General features: G+C 44.4%; 2 protein-coding genes across 2 annotated transcripts; one reads left to right on the top strand and one right to left on the bottom strand.

Annotated features, from left to right (window-relative positions):
- The first annotated feature begins 7,674 nt into the window (after nucleotides 1-7,674).
- ARL6IP5 (ADP ribosylation factor like GTPase 6 interacting protein 5) lies at nucleotides 7,675-9,958 on the top strand. The gene is made up of 2 exons (XM_009284374.1): nucleotides 7,675-7,892; nucleotides 8,219-9,958. The coding sequence occupies exons 1-2, from the start codon at nucleotides 7,694-7,696 to the stop codon at nucleotides 8,389-8,391; spliced, it is 372 nt and encodes a 123-aa protein (XP_009282649.1). The 5' UTR covers nucleotides 7,675-7,693; the 3' UTR covers nucleotides 8,392-9,958.
- A 1,831-nt stretch (nucleotides 9,959-11,789) lies between these two features.
- Nucleotides 11,790-18,376, bottom strand: LMOD3 (leiomodin 3). The gene is made up of 3 exons (XM_009284373.2): nucleotides 17,882-18,376; nucleotides 14,661-16,040; nucleotides 11,790-12,479 (listed from the first exon to the last, which is right to left on the bottom strand). Exons 1-3 carry the CDS (start codon nucleotides 18,170-18,172, stop codon nucleotides 12,453-12,455), a joined length of 1,698 nt encoding a protein of 565 aa, XP_009282648.1. The 5' UTR covers nucleotides 18,173-18,376; the 3' UTR covers nucleotides 11,790-12,452.
- Nucleotides 18,377-18,697: the final 321 nt, after the last annotated feature.

Raw genomic sequence — 18,697 nt, 5'->3', positions numbered from 1 at the left:
CGGGCGGGCGGCGCTGCGCCCCGGCCCGGGGCTGCGGGAAAGGGCCCGGCCCGGCCCGGCCCTGGGCGCTGCCCTGCCGGGGGTGCAGGGAAGCTGACTTTCCCTTCCTCTGCCTCTCCTTAAACCTCTGATTTACCTGGTGTCGCTGATAATAATACTTAAAAAATTAAGGCCTGATTACAGCCTCCCTTGTGGAGGGGGGGCTTGTTAGGTTAGGAGCGTTGGGTAGGGTTTAGGATTTATTTATTTATTGGTGGGGGTCTAACAGATCTGAGGACTTCCCCTCATCTTCCTCTTCCATGGATTGTGCATCAAGCCCTCTTGCCCAAGGGAGGGGGCTCCAGGCACCCAGCTTGTCGCGGGGCACTGTGTGCCTGGCAGAAAGCAGCCATGGGTTTGTGTGCTGGATGTTGCTGCTCTGAAAAACTGAGCTGCCTCCTGCGCAGTGATCTGCGCTTCCTCACTAAATCTGTCCAGTGTGACTGCTCAAGCTGGGATAAGCTTCACTTTGAATTAAAAAAAAAAGGTGAATTCTGCTCTCTGTTACAGTTCTAAGCTTATGTCCAGGGGACGGTGCAAGCCTTTCTTATTTCTGAGCTAGCTCATACTGAAAAACCTTTAACATAAAATAAATAAGGTACCCATCCATTTCATTTTGGTGGGCAGGATTGAGACCTCCGAGGCAGGACCTTCTGCTGGTATGATGTTCTGTCAGGCCTGCCTTTCCTGAAGAGAATTGGGAAATAACCTTATAATCCTCTTTTGAATCAAAGCCTATGTGATTCTTCTTCAAGTATTGCTCTAGGGTCTTTGGTCAGAAAGCTCTTAAGCAAGATATGCAGCAGAGGCTGATGATTAAGCTTTTGATGTAGAAACTGGAATACTCCGCTCTTCACAACAATGCGCAAATGCGAATGCTTAAATTGGAGAATTGCCCAGCCTCTCAGCCAGAGTGGTTTTGGCTGAAGTGTATCTTGTGTGTTGCAGAGGCTTAAAATTCTTCCCCTAAATCCATTTTTTTTTGTTAAGCAGTCTGCATCTTGTTAGGGCTTCTGAAGCTGTTGACCCAGCATCTAAGTTGGTGAAGATTCTCTGGGTTGCAGGGAGTTTTGGCCTGCGCTCTGTGAAAGGAGGAGCTGAGAACCCTGCTTTTTCTTCTTGATGTGTATGATGGTTAAAGGTTTAGTATATTGGCATAGGCTTTCTTCTTAATTTTGGTGGGGATATGTTGCAGTCAGATCAGTAGACTACTGGACTGGTAAAATTAGACTTCCGTGGTCTTGCTGTTCTTATACCGCCTTGGTCTAAACTTCTGTGTTCATCTACCCTTGTTTAGCAGCGCGATGCTGTAGCCAGCTCTGAATGAGTAAGTAAATCACAGTGGCCCTGGAAAGCAGGGGGACAGCTCTTTCCCCAAGAAGGTGGGGGCGGAATGTAAACAGTTTTGATATCTCTGGTTGGAAAACTGGGATGGCAGCAGCTTTTACTCAGTCTCCTAAATTCCTTCCTCCTTTTGAACTTGGATCAAGTGTGGTACATCTCCCACGTATTTCCCACTATGTTGCTGGGGTGGGAGACGGAGGAGGAAGAGAGCTACAGGAGATAGAGAGAGAGATTAATATCAGAACTGCAATTCTAATATCTTAATATTGAGTGGTAACCCTCTGAGTTGAAAACTTATGGATGAGGAAGGCCTGGAGTGGGATTTTTGATCTCAAATGGTTTTTTTTATTGCATGTCTTAAAGCCTTTGGTATATGACGAATCTGATTCTTCTAACACTGAAGTAAAAGAAGACGAGAAGAGAACCCTAAAGGAAGCAGGATAACACTTCAGTAGAGAAAAACTACCCATTTATTTTATTAGAAAGATTTTTCACTTGGCCAGACTGTGGCTTTGGGAGAAAGGTAAAGAAAGTTCTCCCGATAAATTCAAATTGATGACTAAGTTGTTGTCTTGCACTTCATCTGTAATGGGCAGGAATCACCGAGTGGTAAATGGTGACTCATGGCTTTTTAGGAACTCCAGGGCTGTATATAGGCCTAGGGGCAGGGTTATTGAAACTGCTAATGAATGCAGTGGTCTTCCTGTGATCCAAACTAAACTTAGCCCATGACCAACTCTACCTGTTCTTAAACCATTTAATTATATAGACGGACTTGTAATGCAGAGGTGATATTTTCAGCTATCGTAATACTTGGTAGCTGTGGTGGTGCTGGGCTGACGTGGAAATTGTAGCCTAGAGCTTTCTTGATACTGGAAGTACAGTGCTTATTGCCACGGCTTGAGTTTACTGCCTCTCATACAACAAAGTTGTCCTCTCCAGTCTTTTACCATCTCTCCGCAAGGTGCGGAATAACCTTCCTGTGAGTGTAGTGGAATTGTAATGGTCTCTGCTGCATCATTTCGCTGCCTTCCCCCCTCCATGTGCCTTCTCCGATAGCAGCTGTTACATGTAAATGATGTTCTGTGCTTTGCAACAATGTAAATTTTACTTTCAGCCTACAGGAAGAGGTAGAAAATAATAAATCAGTGAACAGGAAACTAAAACCACTTAATTAATGCCACTGTACTAATACAGGCTGGTAGTAGCAGCCTTGTCTCTTCCACCCTCCCTGCCCTGCAAATTCCTTTAAGAATGAAGCTGACTAGTATACTTTTTTCTTCCCCCCACCCCACCCCCCAAACTCTCTTGCAGTAGACTGCTGATAGAAACCAAGATCTTCACTAAATCAATTTGTGCCCTTTCTCCCAGTTGTATAGGAACTGGACTGCGTGTTCTTACCCTGAGCCAGGGCCCTGTCATTGTGAGTGCTATACAGATATTTATTAAAATTAGTGCCTCCCACAACAGCTTGCAGCTCTCCCTCAAACAATCAGTCTGGTTAATAAGTGGAATTTGTCTGTGCTTTCACCTACTCCAACAAGGCTTCTCTGTCTTGCAGTTCAAACTTAACTACTTAAATTGATGTAATTTCTTCTAGGCTTTTGTTGCCATGTACTTGCTAAGAATTAGTTTCTAATTCTGACAGTATTAAAAGATGTACTGGATTTCAGAGTGCTGCATCTAAGAGTCGTCTTTCTCTTCTGGTATAATGTGTTCTCTGCAGCCTGAGCTTTGATGTCTCTTTCCTTTGCCACTTCTTCCCTAAAACATCTCGTGTCCATCTGCACGACCCCTAGCAATCAACCGGTGTGTGTCTGTTTTCTTTTTTTTTCTCCCCCAGACCACTACCTTAGCTGATGTGCTTATAACGATTCCCTTGCCAAAACGAAGACTCCAGAGCAGCAAAATGCTTAGTTTCTCTAATGCCTAATGAAAGATTAAGAATGAACGGGCAAAACGCATCGCTTTAAAACATACGTTTCATAATAATAGTAGTACATAACTTCATAAAAGTCTGGCAATTCTGCAGAAAGGAATCTGTCTCCTGTTCTCAAAGCAATGTAAGTGATCAACAGTAAGTAAAGAAGCATTGCTAAGTCTGTGGATGCTGAGGGCTATCGCCTGGGACAACATGCCATATATAGTTTTATGTGCTACTTCTAGTTACAGCTATATAACCTCATTGAAGCTGGAAGCATGGGGAGAGAGGAGGCAGAACTTTATCGATAAAGTTGTTTAAATTAATACAAATGAGAAGGGAAGCATTTAAGTGCTATAACCTGCCCACCACTTGGAACACGATGGAGCAAAAGGTCTTCTAAAAGGGAATTTTCATGCATATTTGATATAATGGCCTGAGCTGCTCAAAGTAAAAAGATGTTGTTCTCAATGACTGGAAGTCTCCTACTCAGTGCCTTTGTTCAGACTTGCCTGGTCACGTGCGAAAGAAACAGATGTGACAGCAACTGCTGAATAATCACCCTGAGACAGTCATCTAAAATGGAAATGATTTAAGGATGGAGCTAGCTTGCTTTTGCTTTTTATGTGGCCTGTCCTATTTCTGGGGTCATGCTGCTGGAGCCTTCTTGTCTTGCACAAAGGATACCTCTTGTCTAGCTCTTTTTTCCCTATGCTATAGGTGTATATTCTCCAAGTAACTGCTCACCTCTCCTGCTATAAGGCTGTGCACGAGCGTGCAGATATGACATAACCTGTCAAGAAGAGGTGACGTGGTAAGTCACTGAAAGCAGAGCTCTGGGCTTTCTTGCACCTATATGGGAAATCCAACCTGTCTTGTGATGCATGTAGGGCAGAGTCTAGAAATATGAATCCAGTAAAAAAAAAAAACAAAACAACCTCACCTTAATCTGTTTTTGCTGTCCAGAAGTAGTTGCTTCGCTACCAGTACTTCTTCCCACACAACTACACCCCCCTGCTGCTGCATCTCTGCTGTCTTCTGATACTACTTCCACAAATACAAAGTGTCCCACGGTGCTACTTGGCACAGGACAATCCCTGTGTCCCTGCAGCCTGAAGCCAGGCAGGATGTTTCTTTTGTGTTATTTATTTTTCCCTTCTCTTTACTTTGTATCGAAGCAGATGCTGAAGGAAACCTGGTCTCTGAAGGGCAGTAGGAGCGTAATTGCAAGTTGCCCTGCAGCACTGCTGGAACTGAATCTAGGTGACAGCTTTTCCTTTCCAGTTTGTCCCAGCTGTGCTGGAGGTCACAGCATCCTACCAGAGTTGTACCTTGTCCACCGCAGAGAGCAATTCAGAAGATCATCCAGCTAGGGTGCTCTGGGCTGTTATCACACCCAAATGTTATTTAGTCCTGCCATACTGACTCCTTTCAGGGTAGTGGGAGTTAGTGGTTTTCTTCTCCAACCTCAAAAGAGTTGTTCTTCCCCTAAGTCATCTGAGCAGTGTAAACTCAAATTATCACACCATTACCATGCTAACAGTTCCATGCATTACACTTTTAGGTATTTGAGAGGTCTCATAAATCCCTGCTAAAGGGAATCATATTTAGAAAATATCTTGTAATATACTTAATGGCTGGTCACTTACCTTGTCTCTGCAGCTTTGAAAGACGTCCAGCCTTCTTGCCTGAGCATGAATTTGGTATATTATGTTCTGATCTGTATAGAAATAAGGCCAATATCAATGTTGGTGGCTCAATTATAAGATGACTTCTAGGGCTGTTATACAGCTGTCTTTTCCCCAGACACTGGCATTCTAAAATAATGTGTCCATGTTTTTTCCTTTTTGGTCTTTAGCTATTATGTTATCGAGAGCAGTGTGCCAACAGATCTGAGTGAAACTGGATAACGGAGGTCTGCCTTCCCAAAAAATGCCTTTGCTGGAGAAGAAGTTTCTATATATGAATTTCTAGAGGAATCTCAGATAGTGCTGTTAATTATGCTGTGGGCGAGTCAAGCAGTAAAGGGGAGCTTGGCATATGACACCCTATCCCGTACTGTAATCAAGAGTATTGAAGTCTGTGGACACATGGCTGATAATTTTAATATCAGTTTTTAGTGGCAACTGCTACACCCATCTGTTTTCATGTAGCTCTGAGTGACTTCATTTGATACTTATGTTCACTGTTTCCTTGTACATGTTGGAATGCAGCCCACTTCAGAAAACATGTAATTCAAATAACTTTCCCCAGGAAAGTGGGATCTTTTGAAGCATTTTTTTTTTTTTTTTCCCCCTTCACATCCCTTACAGCCAGTCAGTTATACAGAACCTGTGTAATACCAGAAAGAAGTGTAGAGCAGAGAAGTCTTTGGTCTCTTCCTTATAAATATGGAGGGATTGCTCTTCACCACCAGTTTCTGAGGTTGTACTGAGAGTAGAGGGAAGGGTAGGGAAGATAAAGCTTTGAGAGTATTTACCAGACACATGAAAAATGTAGAGTGGAGCTCTGCCGAGCCCTTTGTTGCTTCCAGGATTATCTTGTCTGTAGATTTTTGGGAACAAAAAATTGGTTGCTGTGAGTTGTCTGAGTAAGTTTGGCCATTTCTGCTCCAAGCTAGCTGTGATGTGGAGGTGACTTCTACTTTAAGAATCTCGTATGTCCAGTAGTATGTATATAAGCCAGGCACTCATGTGGTCCAGTCATGAGTCACCCTCCTTCTCCTGCTGCAAAGGAGCACAGATGAAACTGATTTCTTTCCACAGCAATGCTGTTCACTTTTTCCAGCCTGGAAACTTAAGATTGACAATTTAGAGCTAAAAATAATCTGGTTTGCTACAGGGAGTGACTCAGATGCAACAAGCAAGTCTGCCCTATCACCACTTCCAAAAAGCCCTGTTGGCTTTTCAGCATGAGTAGCAGAAGCAGGTGGAGAAACTAGTCTGAATTTTAATCTCTTTCCATCCAGTCGTCCTGTCTCCTGTTGGCACAATTGACTTAAAGAATCAAGAGCCAGTCTCTGCTCTGAAATAATTCTTGGGGGTTCTTCCTTCTCTAGGAGAATGCTCTCTGGCACTGCAGGTAAAGTGTTGGCGTACCAGTCCAGCAACAGATTTCTTCTGCCTGTGCCGGATATGCAGCACAGACCACAAACCATAGCATCCTCCTCAGCAGTGGGGTGGAGTGGTGAGTCATTGTGCCTGTTAGGTTTGGAACAGTAAGACTGACTGCAAAGTCTGCAGGAGGAAATCTTGACTACATCTGGCTTTATTGGGGCAGTGTTATGCTGCTGTCATAGTTGCAGCAGCTCAGAGCCCTCAGCTGCTGTGTAATTAGATCAGTGCACATACAAGCAAGAAAATCAGAATGCACATGGCATCACATAACTTATTACTATATAAGTGAAATATAAGAGAGCCTGGACTTTGTGCGAGTACAGAAACAAGCTAAGCAAAGTCATTGCTGGAAGCTTGATTCTAAACAATCTCTAAATACTTGGGGAAGTGGTTTGAGCAGGTGATGTTCTTGCCCTGGTCCAAAAAAGGGACTTGCTGTTTATAGTCCAAAGCTGATCCACTCGATGGCTTGATTTGCTTGGTAACTCCGATAACAATAATAGAACACAAACCTCAGCAGTGACCCTCTTGCCAGGCCTGTCTCTTCTTCCTGCAAGGCTTTTAGGCCATAGTCCAGTCAGTTCCTTCTGACTCTCAGGCTTGCTTGGGACTGGGCTTCCATCCGTTGTGCTCCTTCTGCAGGTTCATAAAATTATTTTGTTTGGGTGTAAACCTATAAGAAGGTTTATTCAGAAATAAGAAATAACAAAGTAAATTCCTTTACTCAATGTTCCCCTACCTTTCCCATTTTGCAAACCTAGACAAGATAATATGAAAAGCTAATGCATCTGAAGGCCTAGGCTGAGCCTGGTTTTGGTCATGTGTAGGGAAAAGATCAATCCCTTGGGCAACTGATTGTTGGTTCCATCTGCTCTCGGGATTTGCTAACTCGGGGTCTGATATCAAGTGAATGTGTTGATTGCACAGGTAGGAGGGGTCCTGGTGGTAAGTGCTTCTATCAATGAGGTGCTGCAGAAACTCTCATTATCCTGAGCTATGCTCAGGAAGAGAACATCAAGACAAAGATTATCTAAACTCACTGCTAAGGGTTGCTTGTTTGGTTGCACATGTTGCTTTATTTAGCCTCTGCCTAAAAATCTGAGGTTGATAAAGGTCTTGACAGCAACAACTGACTTCTTGATGCCTTACCTCCCTAGTAACAAGTTACCAGTGAGCTAGATGTTTGCTGTATGGACACAAGTCATGAAGGCTCTGAAATAGGACACTTTCTTCTTTTTCTCCTCTTCTCTCCAGATTTCTGAGTCCCCTGAACATGCTTATTGGTGGTACTGTGGTGGTGCTGGTGTTCATGGGGTTTGTGTGGGTATCGCACAACAAGGATATACTCCGCAGACTGAAGAAGCAGTACCCAACCACATTTGTAGTGGTCATCATGCTGTCTAGCTACTTCTTGATCTCCTATCTGGGAGATGTCATGGTGTTCATGTTTGGGATCACGCTTCCTCTCCTCTGTAAGTATTTTGCCTCTTCTCTGGGGGCTAGGGGCATGTGACTTGAGCTTTCTCAAATAAGGCTGCAGAGTCTAAATTGTCTGTTGCCTTTACTGTCTCTATTTAAATGATCCCAAAACAAAACCGGGGGGAAGGGGACACACAAAACAGCACAAGCCATCTTTAATGTTATTATTAAACGGGTACCTGTGGTTACTTAAGTGGTCATTGAGACTTCATCTTCTTCCAGTGATGTCATGGCGTCGGAGCGTGTGTTAAGATGAATGCTGCAAGAACTATGCATTCCTTGGGCATTAACAATTAATAAGTGTGCTTCTGTCATGCAGTGATGTTTGTCCATGCTTCTCTGAGGCTCCGGAACATAAAGAACAAGCTGGAGAACAAGATGGAAGGAATAGGCTTGAAGAAGACCCCGATGGGCATCATACTGGATGCTCTAGAACAGCAAGAGGATAGTATCAACAAACTGGCTGACTACATATCTAAAGTGAAGGAGTAAGCGGCTGCAACCTGGTGTTTTTATCTGTTGCAGGAGTGTAGTTGCTATTTACTATTGTTCAAGCTTGCTTTCAGTTTGTGTACAAAACAGGAAATGCACGTGATACAGATTAATAGTTGCAGGATACAGGTATTCCAAGATCTTCAGGGCTACTCTAAGAACATGAGAGCAGCAACTTTTTTCTATCGTATAGCAAAATGTTCTGGTGTTTACACAAATACATACTAACTTAAACGTGTTTGCTTGTCTCTTCTTCTGGGGGGTAGAGGAGGAAGAGATGGAAACCTATGGAATGCAGTCTCTCAAACTGTCTTGTAGCAAATTTGTCTATTAAAAGTGACACCCCTTTCATCTCAGTTCTACAAGAGGGCAGTTTAGCCAGTTTATGCTGGGTAGCACCTTCAGGCTGGCAATGTTCAAGGTGAGCTGGAATGTGTCAAAAGTAGGTATCTCTTGCAGCCTCCAAATCCTTCACCTGGAGCGGTCTGTATTGAGACCACGTCACTAGCTTAACTGGCAAGCAGTAAAACAGTGCAATACTTGTAACGAATATGGGTTCCCATCCTCACCTCACATTCCTCCTTTAGCAGCCGGGGAACAGTCTAAATAGATCTAAGCATGAAGAATATATATGGCACTGTGCCTCTGTCAGTTCCAGTAAAATGCACCTTTGTTCTCTCCGAAATCTTGACCTATAGAAACCGCTCCTCTCTGCAGGAGAGCCAAACTTGCATACCAGCTAAACTATGGCCAACCACGGGAGGAAAAAAAGTTTTCAGAATTGTTCGATGAGCTAGGTTTCTACCCTATTGATGTTTCTAAATACTGCTACTTTACGACTTACCTTGTTCTGCTTTAGTCTGTATAGGCTGTTTTGTAGATGGAGGTGTATGTGTGTTCTCAAGCGTGGGTCATCTTTTTCTTTCTTCTTAATCAGAATGCGAAGTTCTAAGTAAAACATGCATCTCACTGACTGTACTTCTGACACTCTTCAAAGGAATAAACTGGATTTCAGGTTTACAAGTAAAAGCAATAAATGTCAAGTTTTTGAAAACCCATTCCAAATTCACAAAGATATTTGCCTGTAACAACTCCTGAAAGTGGTGTGTGGGATTCTTTTATATATATTTTAACTTAACTGCCAGCTCTGATGGAATTATCTTATTAACAGGAGCTTACCAAAAATAGGGGGGGAAAAAGTTGTCCAGGTGACACTCCATTTCAACTATTTTTGCATTTCTCTTTTCTAATAAAGTAATTAATTTAACAAAAAAGTAAGTATCCTTAAAGTTGAAGCTTTTGTGTAACTTACCATGCTGTTTTCATAGTGGACTGTGTAGAAATCTGAACATGTCATTCCATTTAAGTGTTAAAGTGATCAGTATTTATTGAAAATGTCTGTATATTCCAGCTGAAGAGTCAATGGCCTGTTCCTCACTCGTAGCGCATGGTCTTTGTTTTTGAAAACTGTTTCCACACTTAAAGAACGTAGTAGCCTATGACTTCATCATTACTGTAGAATTTTAAAAACTGCACAGTTATGAAGAAAAATAAACTCTAATGGTGATTACTGAGTGCATTTATTTCAGGTTGGGAAAAGTGGCTGGGAATTTGAGCTTGTCTCTGTTTCGACGGTTGGTAGACCTCCCCAGAGTGGTAGTGGGAGATCTGCTGTCACCCTGCAGCTTGAGCTGCAAGCCCATGCTTGTGATGAGCTGCTGGCTTTGAATGCTCTGTATCTATCTGTATTAATTTTGTTGAGGCATGAGGGACCTCTGAGCTGCAGGACTGTTATGGCCGTGCTCTTGCATCCTTACAAAGGCTTCTTTACAGAGGTGGAGTACTTAAGCATTTGTTCATGCTGTTTCAGTCTCTCATATAATTCTACTTAACTGGGATTTTAAATTTCTTTTCATTATCTAGGAAGGATTTCTGCTTCTAAGATTACTGGGATCTTCAGCAGGGCTAGGAAGCCAACTCTGCTGCAGAGCAGTGCGGTCTCTGTACCTGGCTGCTTCCCTCCTCCTGTGATCGCTCAAGAGGCTGCTCAGTGAGAGAACATGGATCAGAGCGGGGCTTCACAGGTCCTGCTGTATATACCCTGGCAATACGTGTCGGCTGCTTCTAGGTGTAGCAGTAATCTGCGCCTGGCAGCTTGATTTGTAGATTGTAAAACACTATATTTTATTTTCCTCTGTAACTCCCTGTCCTAACTGCTGAGGTCTTAGCTGCACTAGCCTGGCCTGGAAGTCAGTATGGAGAGCAGCGTGCTCTAAGAGCGTTCTGGGGGAGCTGCTTTTTGCACTTGTCACTTGCTGCCGTGCTCCATGTGAGGGCTTGGTTAAAAGTACCAAATTCCTTCCCTTTCCCACTTTTATCCTTTAGAAAAAGAGAGGGCTGTATGAAACGGGTGCAATGAAAAGTGTTACTTCCTTTTTTTTATGTCGCCATGCAGAAATGGCTCTCCCCTCCCCCTTATGTGATACTTTTAAAAACTACTTGCTATGTCTTAGGCAATACATCAACCAGGTTTCCCAAGTCTGTGGCATTACGGTTGCAGACAGAAGCAGAGCTGAGAAGGAGCTTTACAAGTTTGGAAAATGGAGATTTGAAAGAGACCAGGTGATAGATAGAAAAAGGACAAGGGTAAATGAAAACTTGAACTAGTGATAGTGGAGACTACCTTGGATTCAAAGAGAGCCTGGACGTCGCTGACACTACAGGACTATTATAATAAACGTGGGGAGGGGGAGCAGGGTGGGACTGGGATTTAGCTGCTGGGGAAGGTTGCTAAGAGTTACAGGCAGGGGCAAGGAGAAAGTCACCTGCGGGAAGTCCTGCCAGGAGCTGCAAAGCTGTGCCTTCTGAGCAAGTGTATCAGCCACAGGAAGGCAGGGGAGCTGCACGTTAGCAAAGGGAAAGGCTTTGTTCTTTCCCTGTGCCTTATAGCTTTAAATGGCTTGCTTTAAAAAAACCCACAAACAAAAAAAAACAAACCCAACTGGTCTCTTGTGGATGTATTCCACGAGACTGTGACTTACCTGTAGCTGCTTTACAAAAAAGGCGTGCAGCGAAAAAAATCTAATGTGATTAAAAAAGGGAAGGAGAAAAAATTTCAGAAAAATATTAAGGAAAAACTAGTGTATATGCAGTTTAAACCCATCATATCCAGCCCTGCTAGGGGTGAGACGTGCTATTCACACCCCATACTAGGAGGAATGATGAGTTTCTTAAACCCCTGGCAAAGAGAGGGGTAAGGCTCATCCTCCTGCCACTTAAAAGGGGTGTGGAGGGAGACCTGAAATAGCATTTCAGTGCGCTCCAAGGTGGCTGTCATTAAGGATTATATCATAGACAGAGGTGAATCGTGGGGAATGAAGATTACAGCTCTCAAAACAGAGCATGACATCATCTTTTATATGCTGATCAGGTACAATACCAACTAAACTATGTTCTGCAATAGAGGTAGCTTGAAACCATCAAGCTGAGGCCTTCGATGTACCAGAGCAGTCGTTCTGTTCTCTGAGGGTCTTGTTAGCCAAGGAAGTGCTGCACACATCTTACGGAGAGAGCTTTATTTCATTTCTGTTTCCTTAGCCTAAAAAATGGAGCTGTATACATGGAAACCAAATACGTTTCTCATGGACAAGAGAATAATAAAGGAGCACGTGTGTGAAAAGAAAGATAAGATAAAGCACAGCATGTTCCTGCAGAATCTGGCAGCAGAAGGACAATGTGGAAGCAAAATAGTTTGCTGACAAACTAGAAAGACAAGGTTATTGATGCCTCTGAGAAAATACTCCCACAACAAACTGGAGCCTCAAATCCACTTGGCAGACAGATGGCACCGGGGTTGTTTTATACCTGATGGAAACGCTTAGCACTGACTTTTCCCATGCCAGCCGTTTTCACCACACTTACAAAAGTGTGTTTCACAAGCTTTGTTCCCAAAGAGTCGTATATACCACCTGGGTTCTGCAGAAAACATCTGCTGAAACAGTTGTAAGCAGAACTTGAATAGTCTTTATTCCAAGTTGTTTTCTTTGGGGCAGACTGGTCTCTCACTCCAGCTGCTTTGGCAATGGCACCTGAACAAAGACAGTATGTATTAGGAGGAGGAAATTTCTCAGTCTTATTTCCCAAACCCATTTAGTTTAATACAAACCTTCAGAAACTGTTAAAAGATCAAAAATACAACAGATGGGAGCTCTAAGGAGCTCTGGTTGGGAATTTCTTTTGTTTGTAATTCTCCACTTGCTGTTTGCAATTCTTAATGCCCAGGAAATCAATTTGCAAGCAATTAGCCCCACCAAGGAGCGAACAAACACGCAGCTCGGCTCAAGCAGCAAAACCCGATTTTAGAGATGAAGCTGAGGATATCGAGGCAAATAAGGAGTTACCAAGTTCACGCAGGCAGGTGAGACTAAAACCCTAATGCCCCAAATCCAAGCCCTTTGGCCCAATGACAGAGGACCAAAAAAAACCCCCCAAAACCACCAAACAAAAAAACAACCCCAAAACTCCAACATGTGTCCATTGCTTCACCTTTCCATGGGCTGTGATATCAATTGTTACCTGGCCCATTTAGGATGGACCATGAATTGACCTCTCCGCCCCAAACCCCACAGCCCTCATTTATAAAAACCTTCTGAGGATTTGAGGGGGAATGGCTGGCTTTCACTATTGCTCCCTGGTACCCAGCAGCACCCGGATTTCTTAATCATTGCTGTGCGAAGTGAGGGCTGTGCCTGGCAGAGCACCGGCGCCATCATCCTCCATCTTCCTGCGAGGAGGGGAGGCAGCAGATCCAGCGGCAATGATGGACCAAGCACCATCTTGGCGTGTACAGATAAACCGTGACCTTTGCAAGAGCGGGTCTTGTCGTCTTAGACATGGCAGCAAAATGCAAAACGTAGACTGGCCTAGAAAGGCCAGAAATGCCCTGAGGAGAGGCCCTGGCTGCAGCCAAGTCGGACTGGCCAGGAGAAACCGCAGCCCCAAAACTTGGTTTGGGGGCAGAACGTTCATGTTAAACCTGGACCAGGGTCACTGCAGGACCTGCCCCTGCCAAAATTTCAAGACAAACTACTCTCTCTGGAATTACTGAGTGTAATTATTCTGTGTAGGTATAAATGAAAGCAAAATGTGGCCGACTATATAAAAATATCAATATTAAACAAAATATGAATTACAAAATACTACTTGATCATTTTTAATTGCAAAGGATTTTCTGTCCTCTTCCTCTAGCCTTAGCAACGCAAACAGAAGCATCAACATCACTAGCTACAAGTACATCAGTCAGCTTTTAGTATTTCTTGAATAATGGTACAATGCAAAGAAATATAACATTTCAAGAAAGCAAAAGGTTAAATCTGGTGGCTAGCATTTTGAGAAGCGGCCCATGAATTTGGTACCCAAGTAAGAGCATCACCAAGAGGCAGTTATCACAGCTATCACAGTTTGGGACTTCCCTCTCACACTAAAGGTTTTAATTTCATTTAAACCAGACCAACCAAAGGCAGCCCTGGACCACGACTGTACCGCAGACCCTTCTTGCTTCCCACAGCCTTGGCCCGGCGGGTTTGTGGCAGCGCGGAAGGAGCGCGGTTACTCACCATGGCCAGCCCAGGGGCCTGGGCACCCACCGTGGGGGCAGGCAGGGGCAGGGGAGTGTGGCCAGCGCGTTACTGGAAACCCAATTCCTGCCTCTGTGCAGTTTCTTAAGTGACCTTGGGTAAGTTCTTTTGATAAAGGGGTAAACTGAAACACTGGCAGCAAATGGGCCAGGTAAGGTGAGAGCTGAAGGAAAACAGGGCTGCCAGAAAGAGAAACATGGTTTTTATGGGGGACTGAGGACAGACTAATGTGAAAAATAATACCTGTTGCTCTCCTGAAGCAAACATCTTACAACAGCATTTGCCTATCGTAACTAATACGCTATTGCTAGTATGCTAATGTCGAGTTTCTGTGGTTTTGTTTACCTCCTGAGTGAATTTCCTTTCTTCCACCTGTATGGATGCAGACAGGGACGTGCGAGGCTGCAGCCGCGGCGCTTGCTGTCATTTCTCTGTGCAAGCCGTACCTTAGTGCTGCCAGGGGAAACAACCACCTGCATCCCAGGAATGGCAGCCCGATGCAAAACGACGGCGACGTGCAGCATGCGGGTGCGTTTGCAAGCCCCACCGAATGGCCGACGTTTCAAACGACAGCTCCGGAGCGTGCTGGGTGAATGCGATTCCCTCCCCTCGCGGCCATTGCTAAGCACTTACCGGTTTAAGATAAGCGACGTTACTCTGACGAATGTCGTTTAGTAGCTGATCTCTTGGGGTTATTTCGACGAGGGGAGGTGGCCTTCTCCTGGGAACTGGTTTAAGCGTTTTGATGACGTCTTTGAGGTTGGTTTTCTCGGCGGGTTCCACGTACTCCGGCACGGCGGGTTTGCGCTGAATCTTCTTCAGCTTGACCACTCTGAAGCTGACGGGCTTCTCTCTGCACGGCTGCTCCGGGGCCGGCTGCCTCATGCTCTCCCGCCTTTTGCTCAGAGACACAGCCGCGGGGACAGGTGGTTTCGGGGCCTGCGGGGGTTCGTGCATCCTCGGCTGGGGCAGCGGTCCCCCCAGCATTTCCCACATCCCTGGAGGCAACCCAAGTCCATTTTCCAGCATCGCTATCAACTCCCTCTGCTCTTTCATTTGCTGCTGCCTTTGCTCCTCTTGCCTCTTTTGCCTCTGCTTGTCCAGGTTTCTGCTGAGCAGGTTGGTCACCACCATCCTGGGCCCCGGCAGTTCGAAGTGGTACCCCATTTTAAGGAGGGTGGTGTTGGCTTTCAGCAACCTGGCGATCTCCATTTCTGCCTGGTGGCCCAGCATGCTGCGCTGGTTGTGAAAGCGGAGCTCCGTCAGCGTCTCGTTATACTGCAGGCATCTCATGATAGCAACGATCCCTTTGCCAGAGATGAAATTGGAATCGATGTTCAACGTGGTGATGCTCCTGTTCTCCCGCAGCATGTTAGCCAGCGCAAACGCCACGTTGTCGTCGGCCCCCACGTTGGCCAAGCTGAACGTTTTTATGTTCTTATTCTTTTTCATGGCATTGACAAAGTCTATCAGCATTTCTTTGGGGATGTTTTCTATGTTGTTCAGGTTGAGCTCTTTCACATCCGGGTTGTTTTTTCGGACTTTCTCCAAACTGTCTTCTAAATTGGTTTGATTTCCTGAAGGCCTGGCACTTAGCTTCATGAAACTGGTATCCAGCGCTAACTTCTTGGGGATGTTTAATTTTGATATTTTCTTTTCATTTTCATTTGGCTTTTCTGTGATTTCTCCTGATTCTGTACCTGGTTTCTTACTCATCTGATCGCTGTGACGGTCCTCATTGGTGTAAGTCTCCTTTGTTTCCAGTTCAGTCTCATCTTCTTCTTCATCCTCTTCTTCGTCATCTTCCTCTTCCTCCTCTGCTTCTTCTTCCTCCTCCTCTTCCTCTCTCCCTTTATCGCTTCCACCTTTGTTTGTCTCCCTAAATTGTGTTGCTGAGTTGGACAAGTGCTCGTTTTTGTAATGTCTCTCTTTTTCCTCTACTCCTGGCACCCTCCTACCAGCCACCTCACCGCTGCCGCCGGCCTTTCCTTCCGTCTCCTCCGCAGCGCTTCTCTGAGGAAGACAAAACCTCACAGCTGAAATAATTGAACGTGGCTTTGCTGCATTAACTTTCTGCTCAAATAAATATGTAGCAACTGGATTTAGATACCTTTATGCCCATACATTGTAGAATAATCCTTAAAAGTGTCATTGCCTGTAAGTCAGGGCTGTGCTGGCTTCCTTGGGAACACAGGAACGATTGCTCATAAAGTGGCTGCAAACCAATTTCTCATCTTTGCCTATTAAATTAAATCCTGACAATTAAATCTTGTACATATTTAATGCTATGTTAAGGTGGTCCTTGAACCCTTCTGGGGGTTAACAGTCTTTGATCCAGTCTGTTTCTGGATTTTATGTAATTTTTATCGTTTCCTTGACAAGAAAGTTTATTTCATATGCCACAAACCATTGGAAATCAGTGTTAACCATTGACTGTTCAGCCCAAGGAGGAGCGAAGAGGGCACATCGTAACGGCAGTGGAGTCACCCAGCACATGAGACAACAAGGCCGCCTGCTCTGGTACCTGCCAGAGCATCACAGCTAAGGAAGCACATCAATGAAGATGAAGCAAAATATTAGCTCAGTTTTATTTTGGGTCAAGAGGTAGGAAACTGGGCTCTGCACACAGGTGTTGCAAGGCAGTGGGGCTTCTAGCATCAATGTAAAATTAGTTGCAAACTTCCACCATCTCCAGAGACCCTCCTAGCTGGGGTTTTTTTTCAAGCATCTTTTTGCAGTGGATCCTCCATCACTGAGAAATGCTAATAAAGCGCTAATAAAGATCAAGATATTTTCCTAAAAGATTTGCGCTAGTTCAGGCAGGGCAGTGTCATGGCCTGTGCTTCACCAAAAGTCAGACAAAATGGTCAGAAAGTCACTTCTGCCCTCAGGGCTGTGGTTCCTATTTGCTGTGGTAGTGGATTGGGTTTAGTACGGGGGTCACCTGACCAGTTGTGAATACAGCTGACAGCTCTACACTCAAATTCCAGATTTAACCTCAGAAGTGTTGAAAAAAGAATTTTTCTTTGAGGGCAAGAGTGTTGCAGGAGGGGAAAAAACCACAGATTTCCCTCCCCCCGCTCCAGAGGCAGCCCATGAAACCTGCCCTGGGAAGTCCGTGAGGTACTGTGCTGTTGTGTATTAGCGAAAACATTAGTGTTTAAAAAAAATAATAAAAATTAGTTACCTCAAATTCACTTGGGTTCAGGTATGGATATGTTTCATCTGGCCAAGTTTCCACTCTGTTAACCTATTTTTAAGTGTGGCCCTCATCCTGAAAAATATCTAAGTATGACCTTAACTTTATTTCAAAGTCATAGGGATAGTAGAATAAATTTAAGTACTGTATTGAAAAGGGTTGGACTAGTTCATGGAGTTTGCATGCTTGGGCGTTAGTGAACGTTTCACATCGTTAAAATGCAGCGGTTTGGGTTTTTGTCCAGTACGACAATAAATTCTGTCAATTAATTAGTTTAATACATATGATTAATGTAGCCTTCTATGGAAAAGCAATATGGTGTTGTTCCATATGCAAAGTCAAACAAATTTGAGTTACATCCTCCAAATTGATTTTATGACAATTTCTCAGTGATTTGCTTTACTGAAACAGAATTAGGATTTTCTTATATTAAAAAGCTTAAATAAATATTTAGGAAAAGCAATTAAAAAATTACTAACCCTGATGTCAGTCCAAGCTGGATCCTGACATTGCTGAGGCTTTTAGGATGAATTTAAATTTGTTTGTACTGTACCTTACGTGAGGGACAGAAACAGAGGCAGGTTAAGCTATTAAAGCTATAAAACAGATCTCACAGCAGATGCATAATAAATATCTGTGATTTTTTGCTTGTTACCTCAGAGGGCAAGAGGGTGACGGGAACTCTCTCGTCCTCGAGCATGCGTCTGGATGCCTTCTGCCAGTACAGGTAGTCAACCAGGGACCTGTGGTCGAAGCTCCCCGTGGGGGGTTTCTCCGTCTGATCCCTCTGTATCATCCCAGTTGGGACTTCGGGGTCTGGGGCCATGACTTCCATCTCACACTGCAGCTCCTTTAGCTCCTCGGGGGACAGGTTTGCCAGGATTTCATCTTCGTCGATGTCCTCAGGACACACTTCTTCGTCAGAGTTTTGGCTGAGTTCAGACATGGTCTTTCTTCTCTCCTTCCTCTATTACTTTTTAAACCTAAAGAGAAAGATAAATTTTAAAGGATTTTTTTTTTTCCTCCCTCACTAGCAGTAGTTCATTCGGTTAAATCGACAACTTCATGTTTTGGTCATGAGCTGCGGCAGCTCTCGGTCTCAGTGCGGGAGACAGACCGTGCAGCTAAGTCTATATTAAGCTGCACTTGGCTGGATAAAGCGAATTTATGGCGATGCTGCCATGCTCCATTTTCAGCAACCTGTCAGCTGTGCAAACCCTTCTGACATTTCAGCGCAGCTGGTGCGTCCCCCGTTGAGTAAGGCAGGAGGCGGCCATTTTCTAGAGGATTCCTGGGGCACGGCGCCTTTCAGTGCTTCACCCCACGCTTGAATCGCTGTAGGTGGGTGGAGTGATATTAATGGTACCTGCGAGGTTCACGGGAGAAATTCTGCACCGTGGGCAGAATCAGCACAAGGTCTCTGTATCCGTCATGTCTCAGATATCTCAAGAGCGCCGGGGATTGCAGGCTC

This window comes from Aptenodytes forsteri, unplaced genomic scaffold (genome assembly GCF_000699145.1).
Source record: "Aptenodytes forsteri isolate BGI_AS27 unplaced genomic scaffold, ASM69914v1 Scaffold53, whole genome shotgun sequence".
NCBI lineage: Eukaryota > Metazoa > Chordata > Aves > Sphenisciformes > Spheniscidae > Aptenodytes > Aptenodytes forsteri.
The sequence above is the reverse complement of the archived record's forward strand: the minus strand, read 5'-3'. Positions and strand labels throughout refer to the sequence as shown.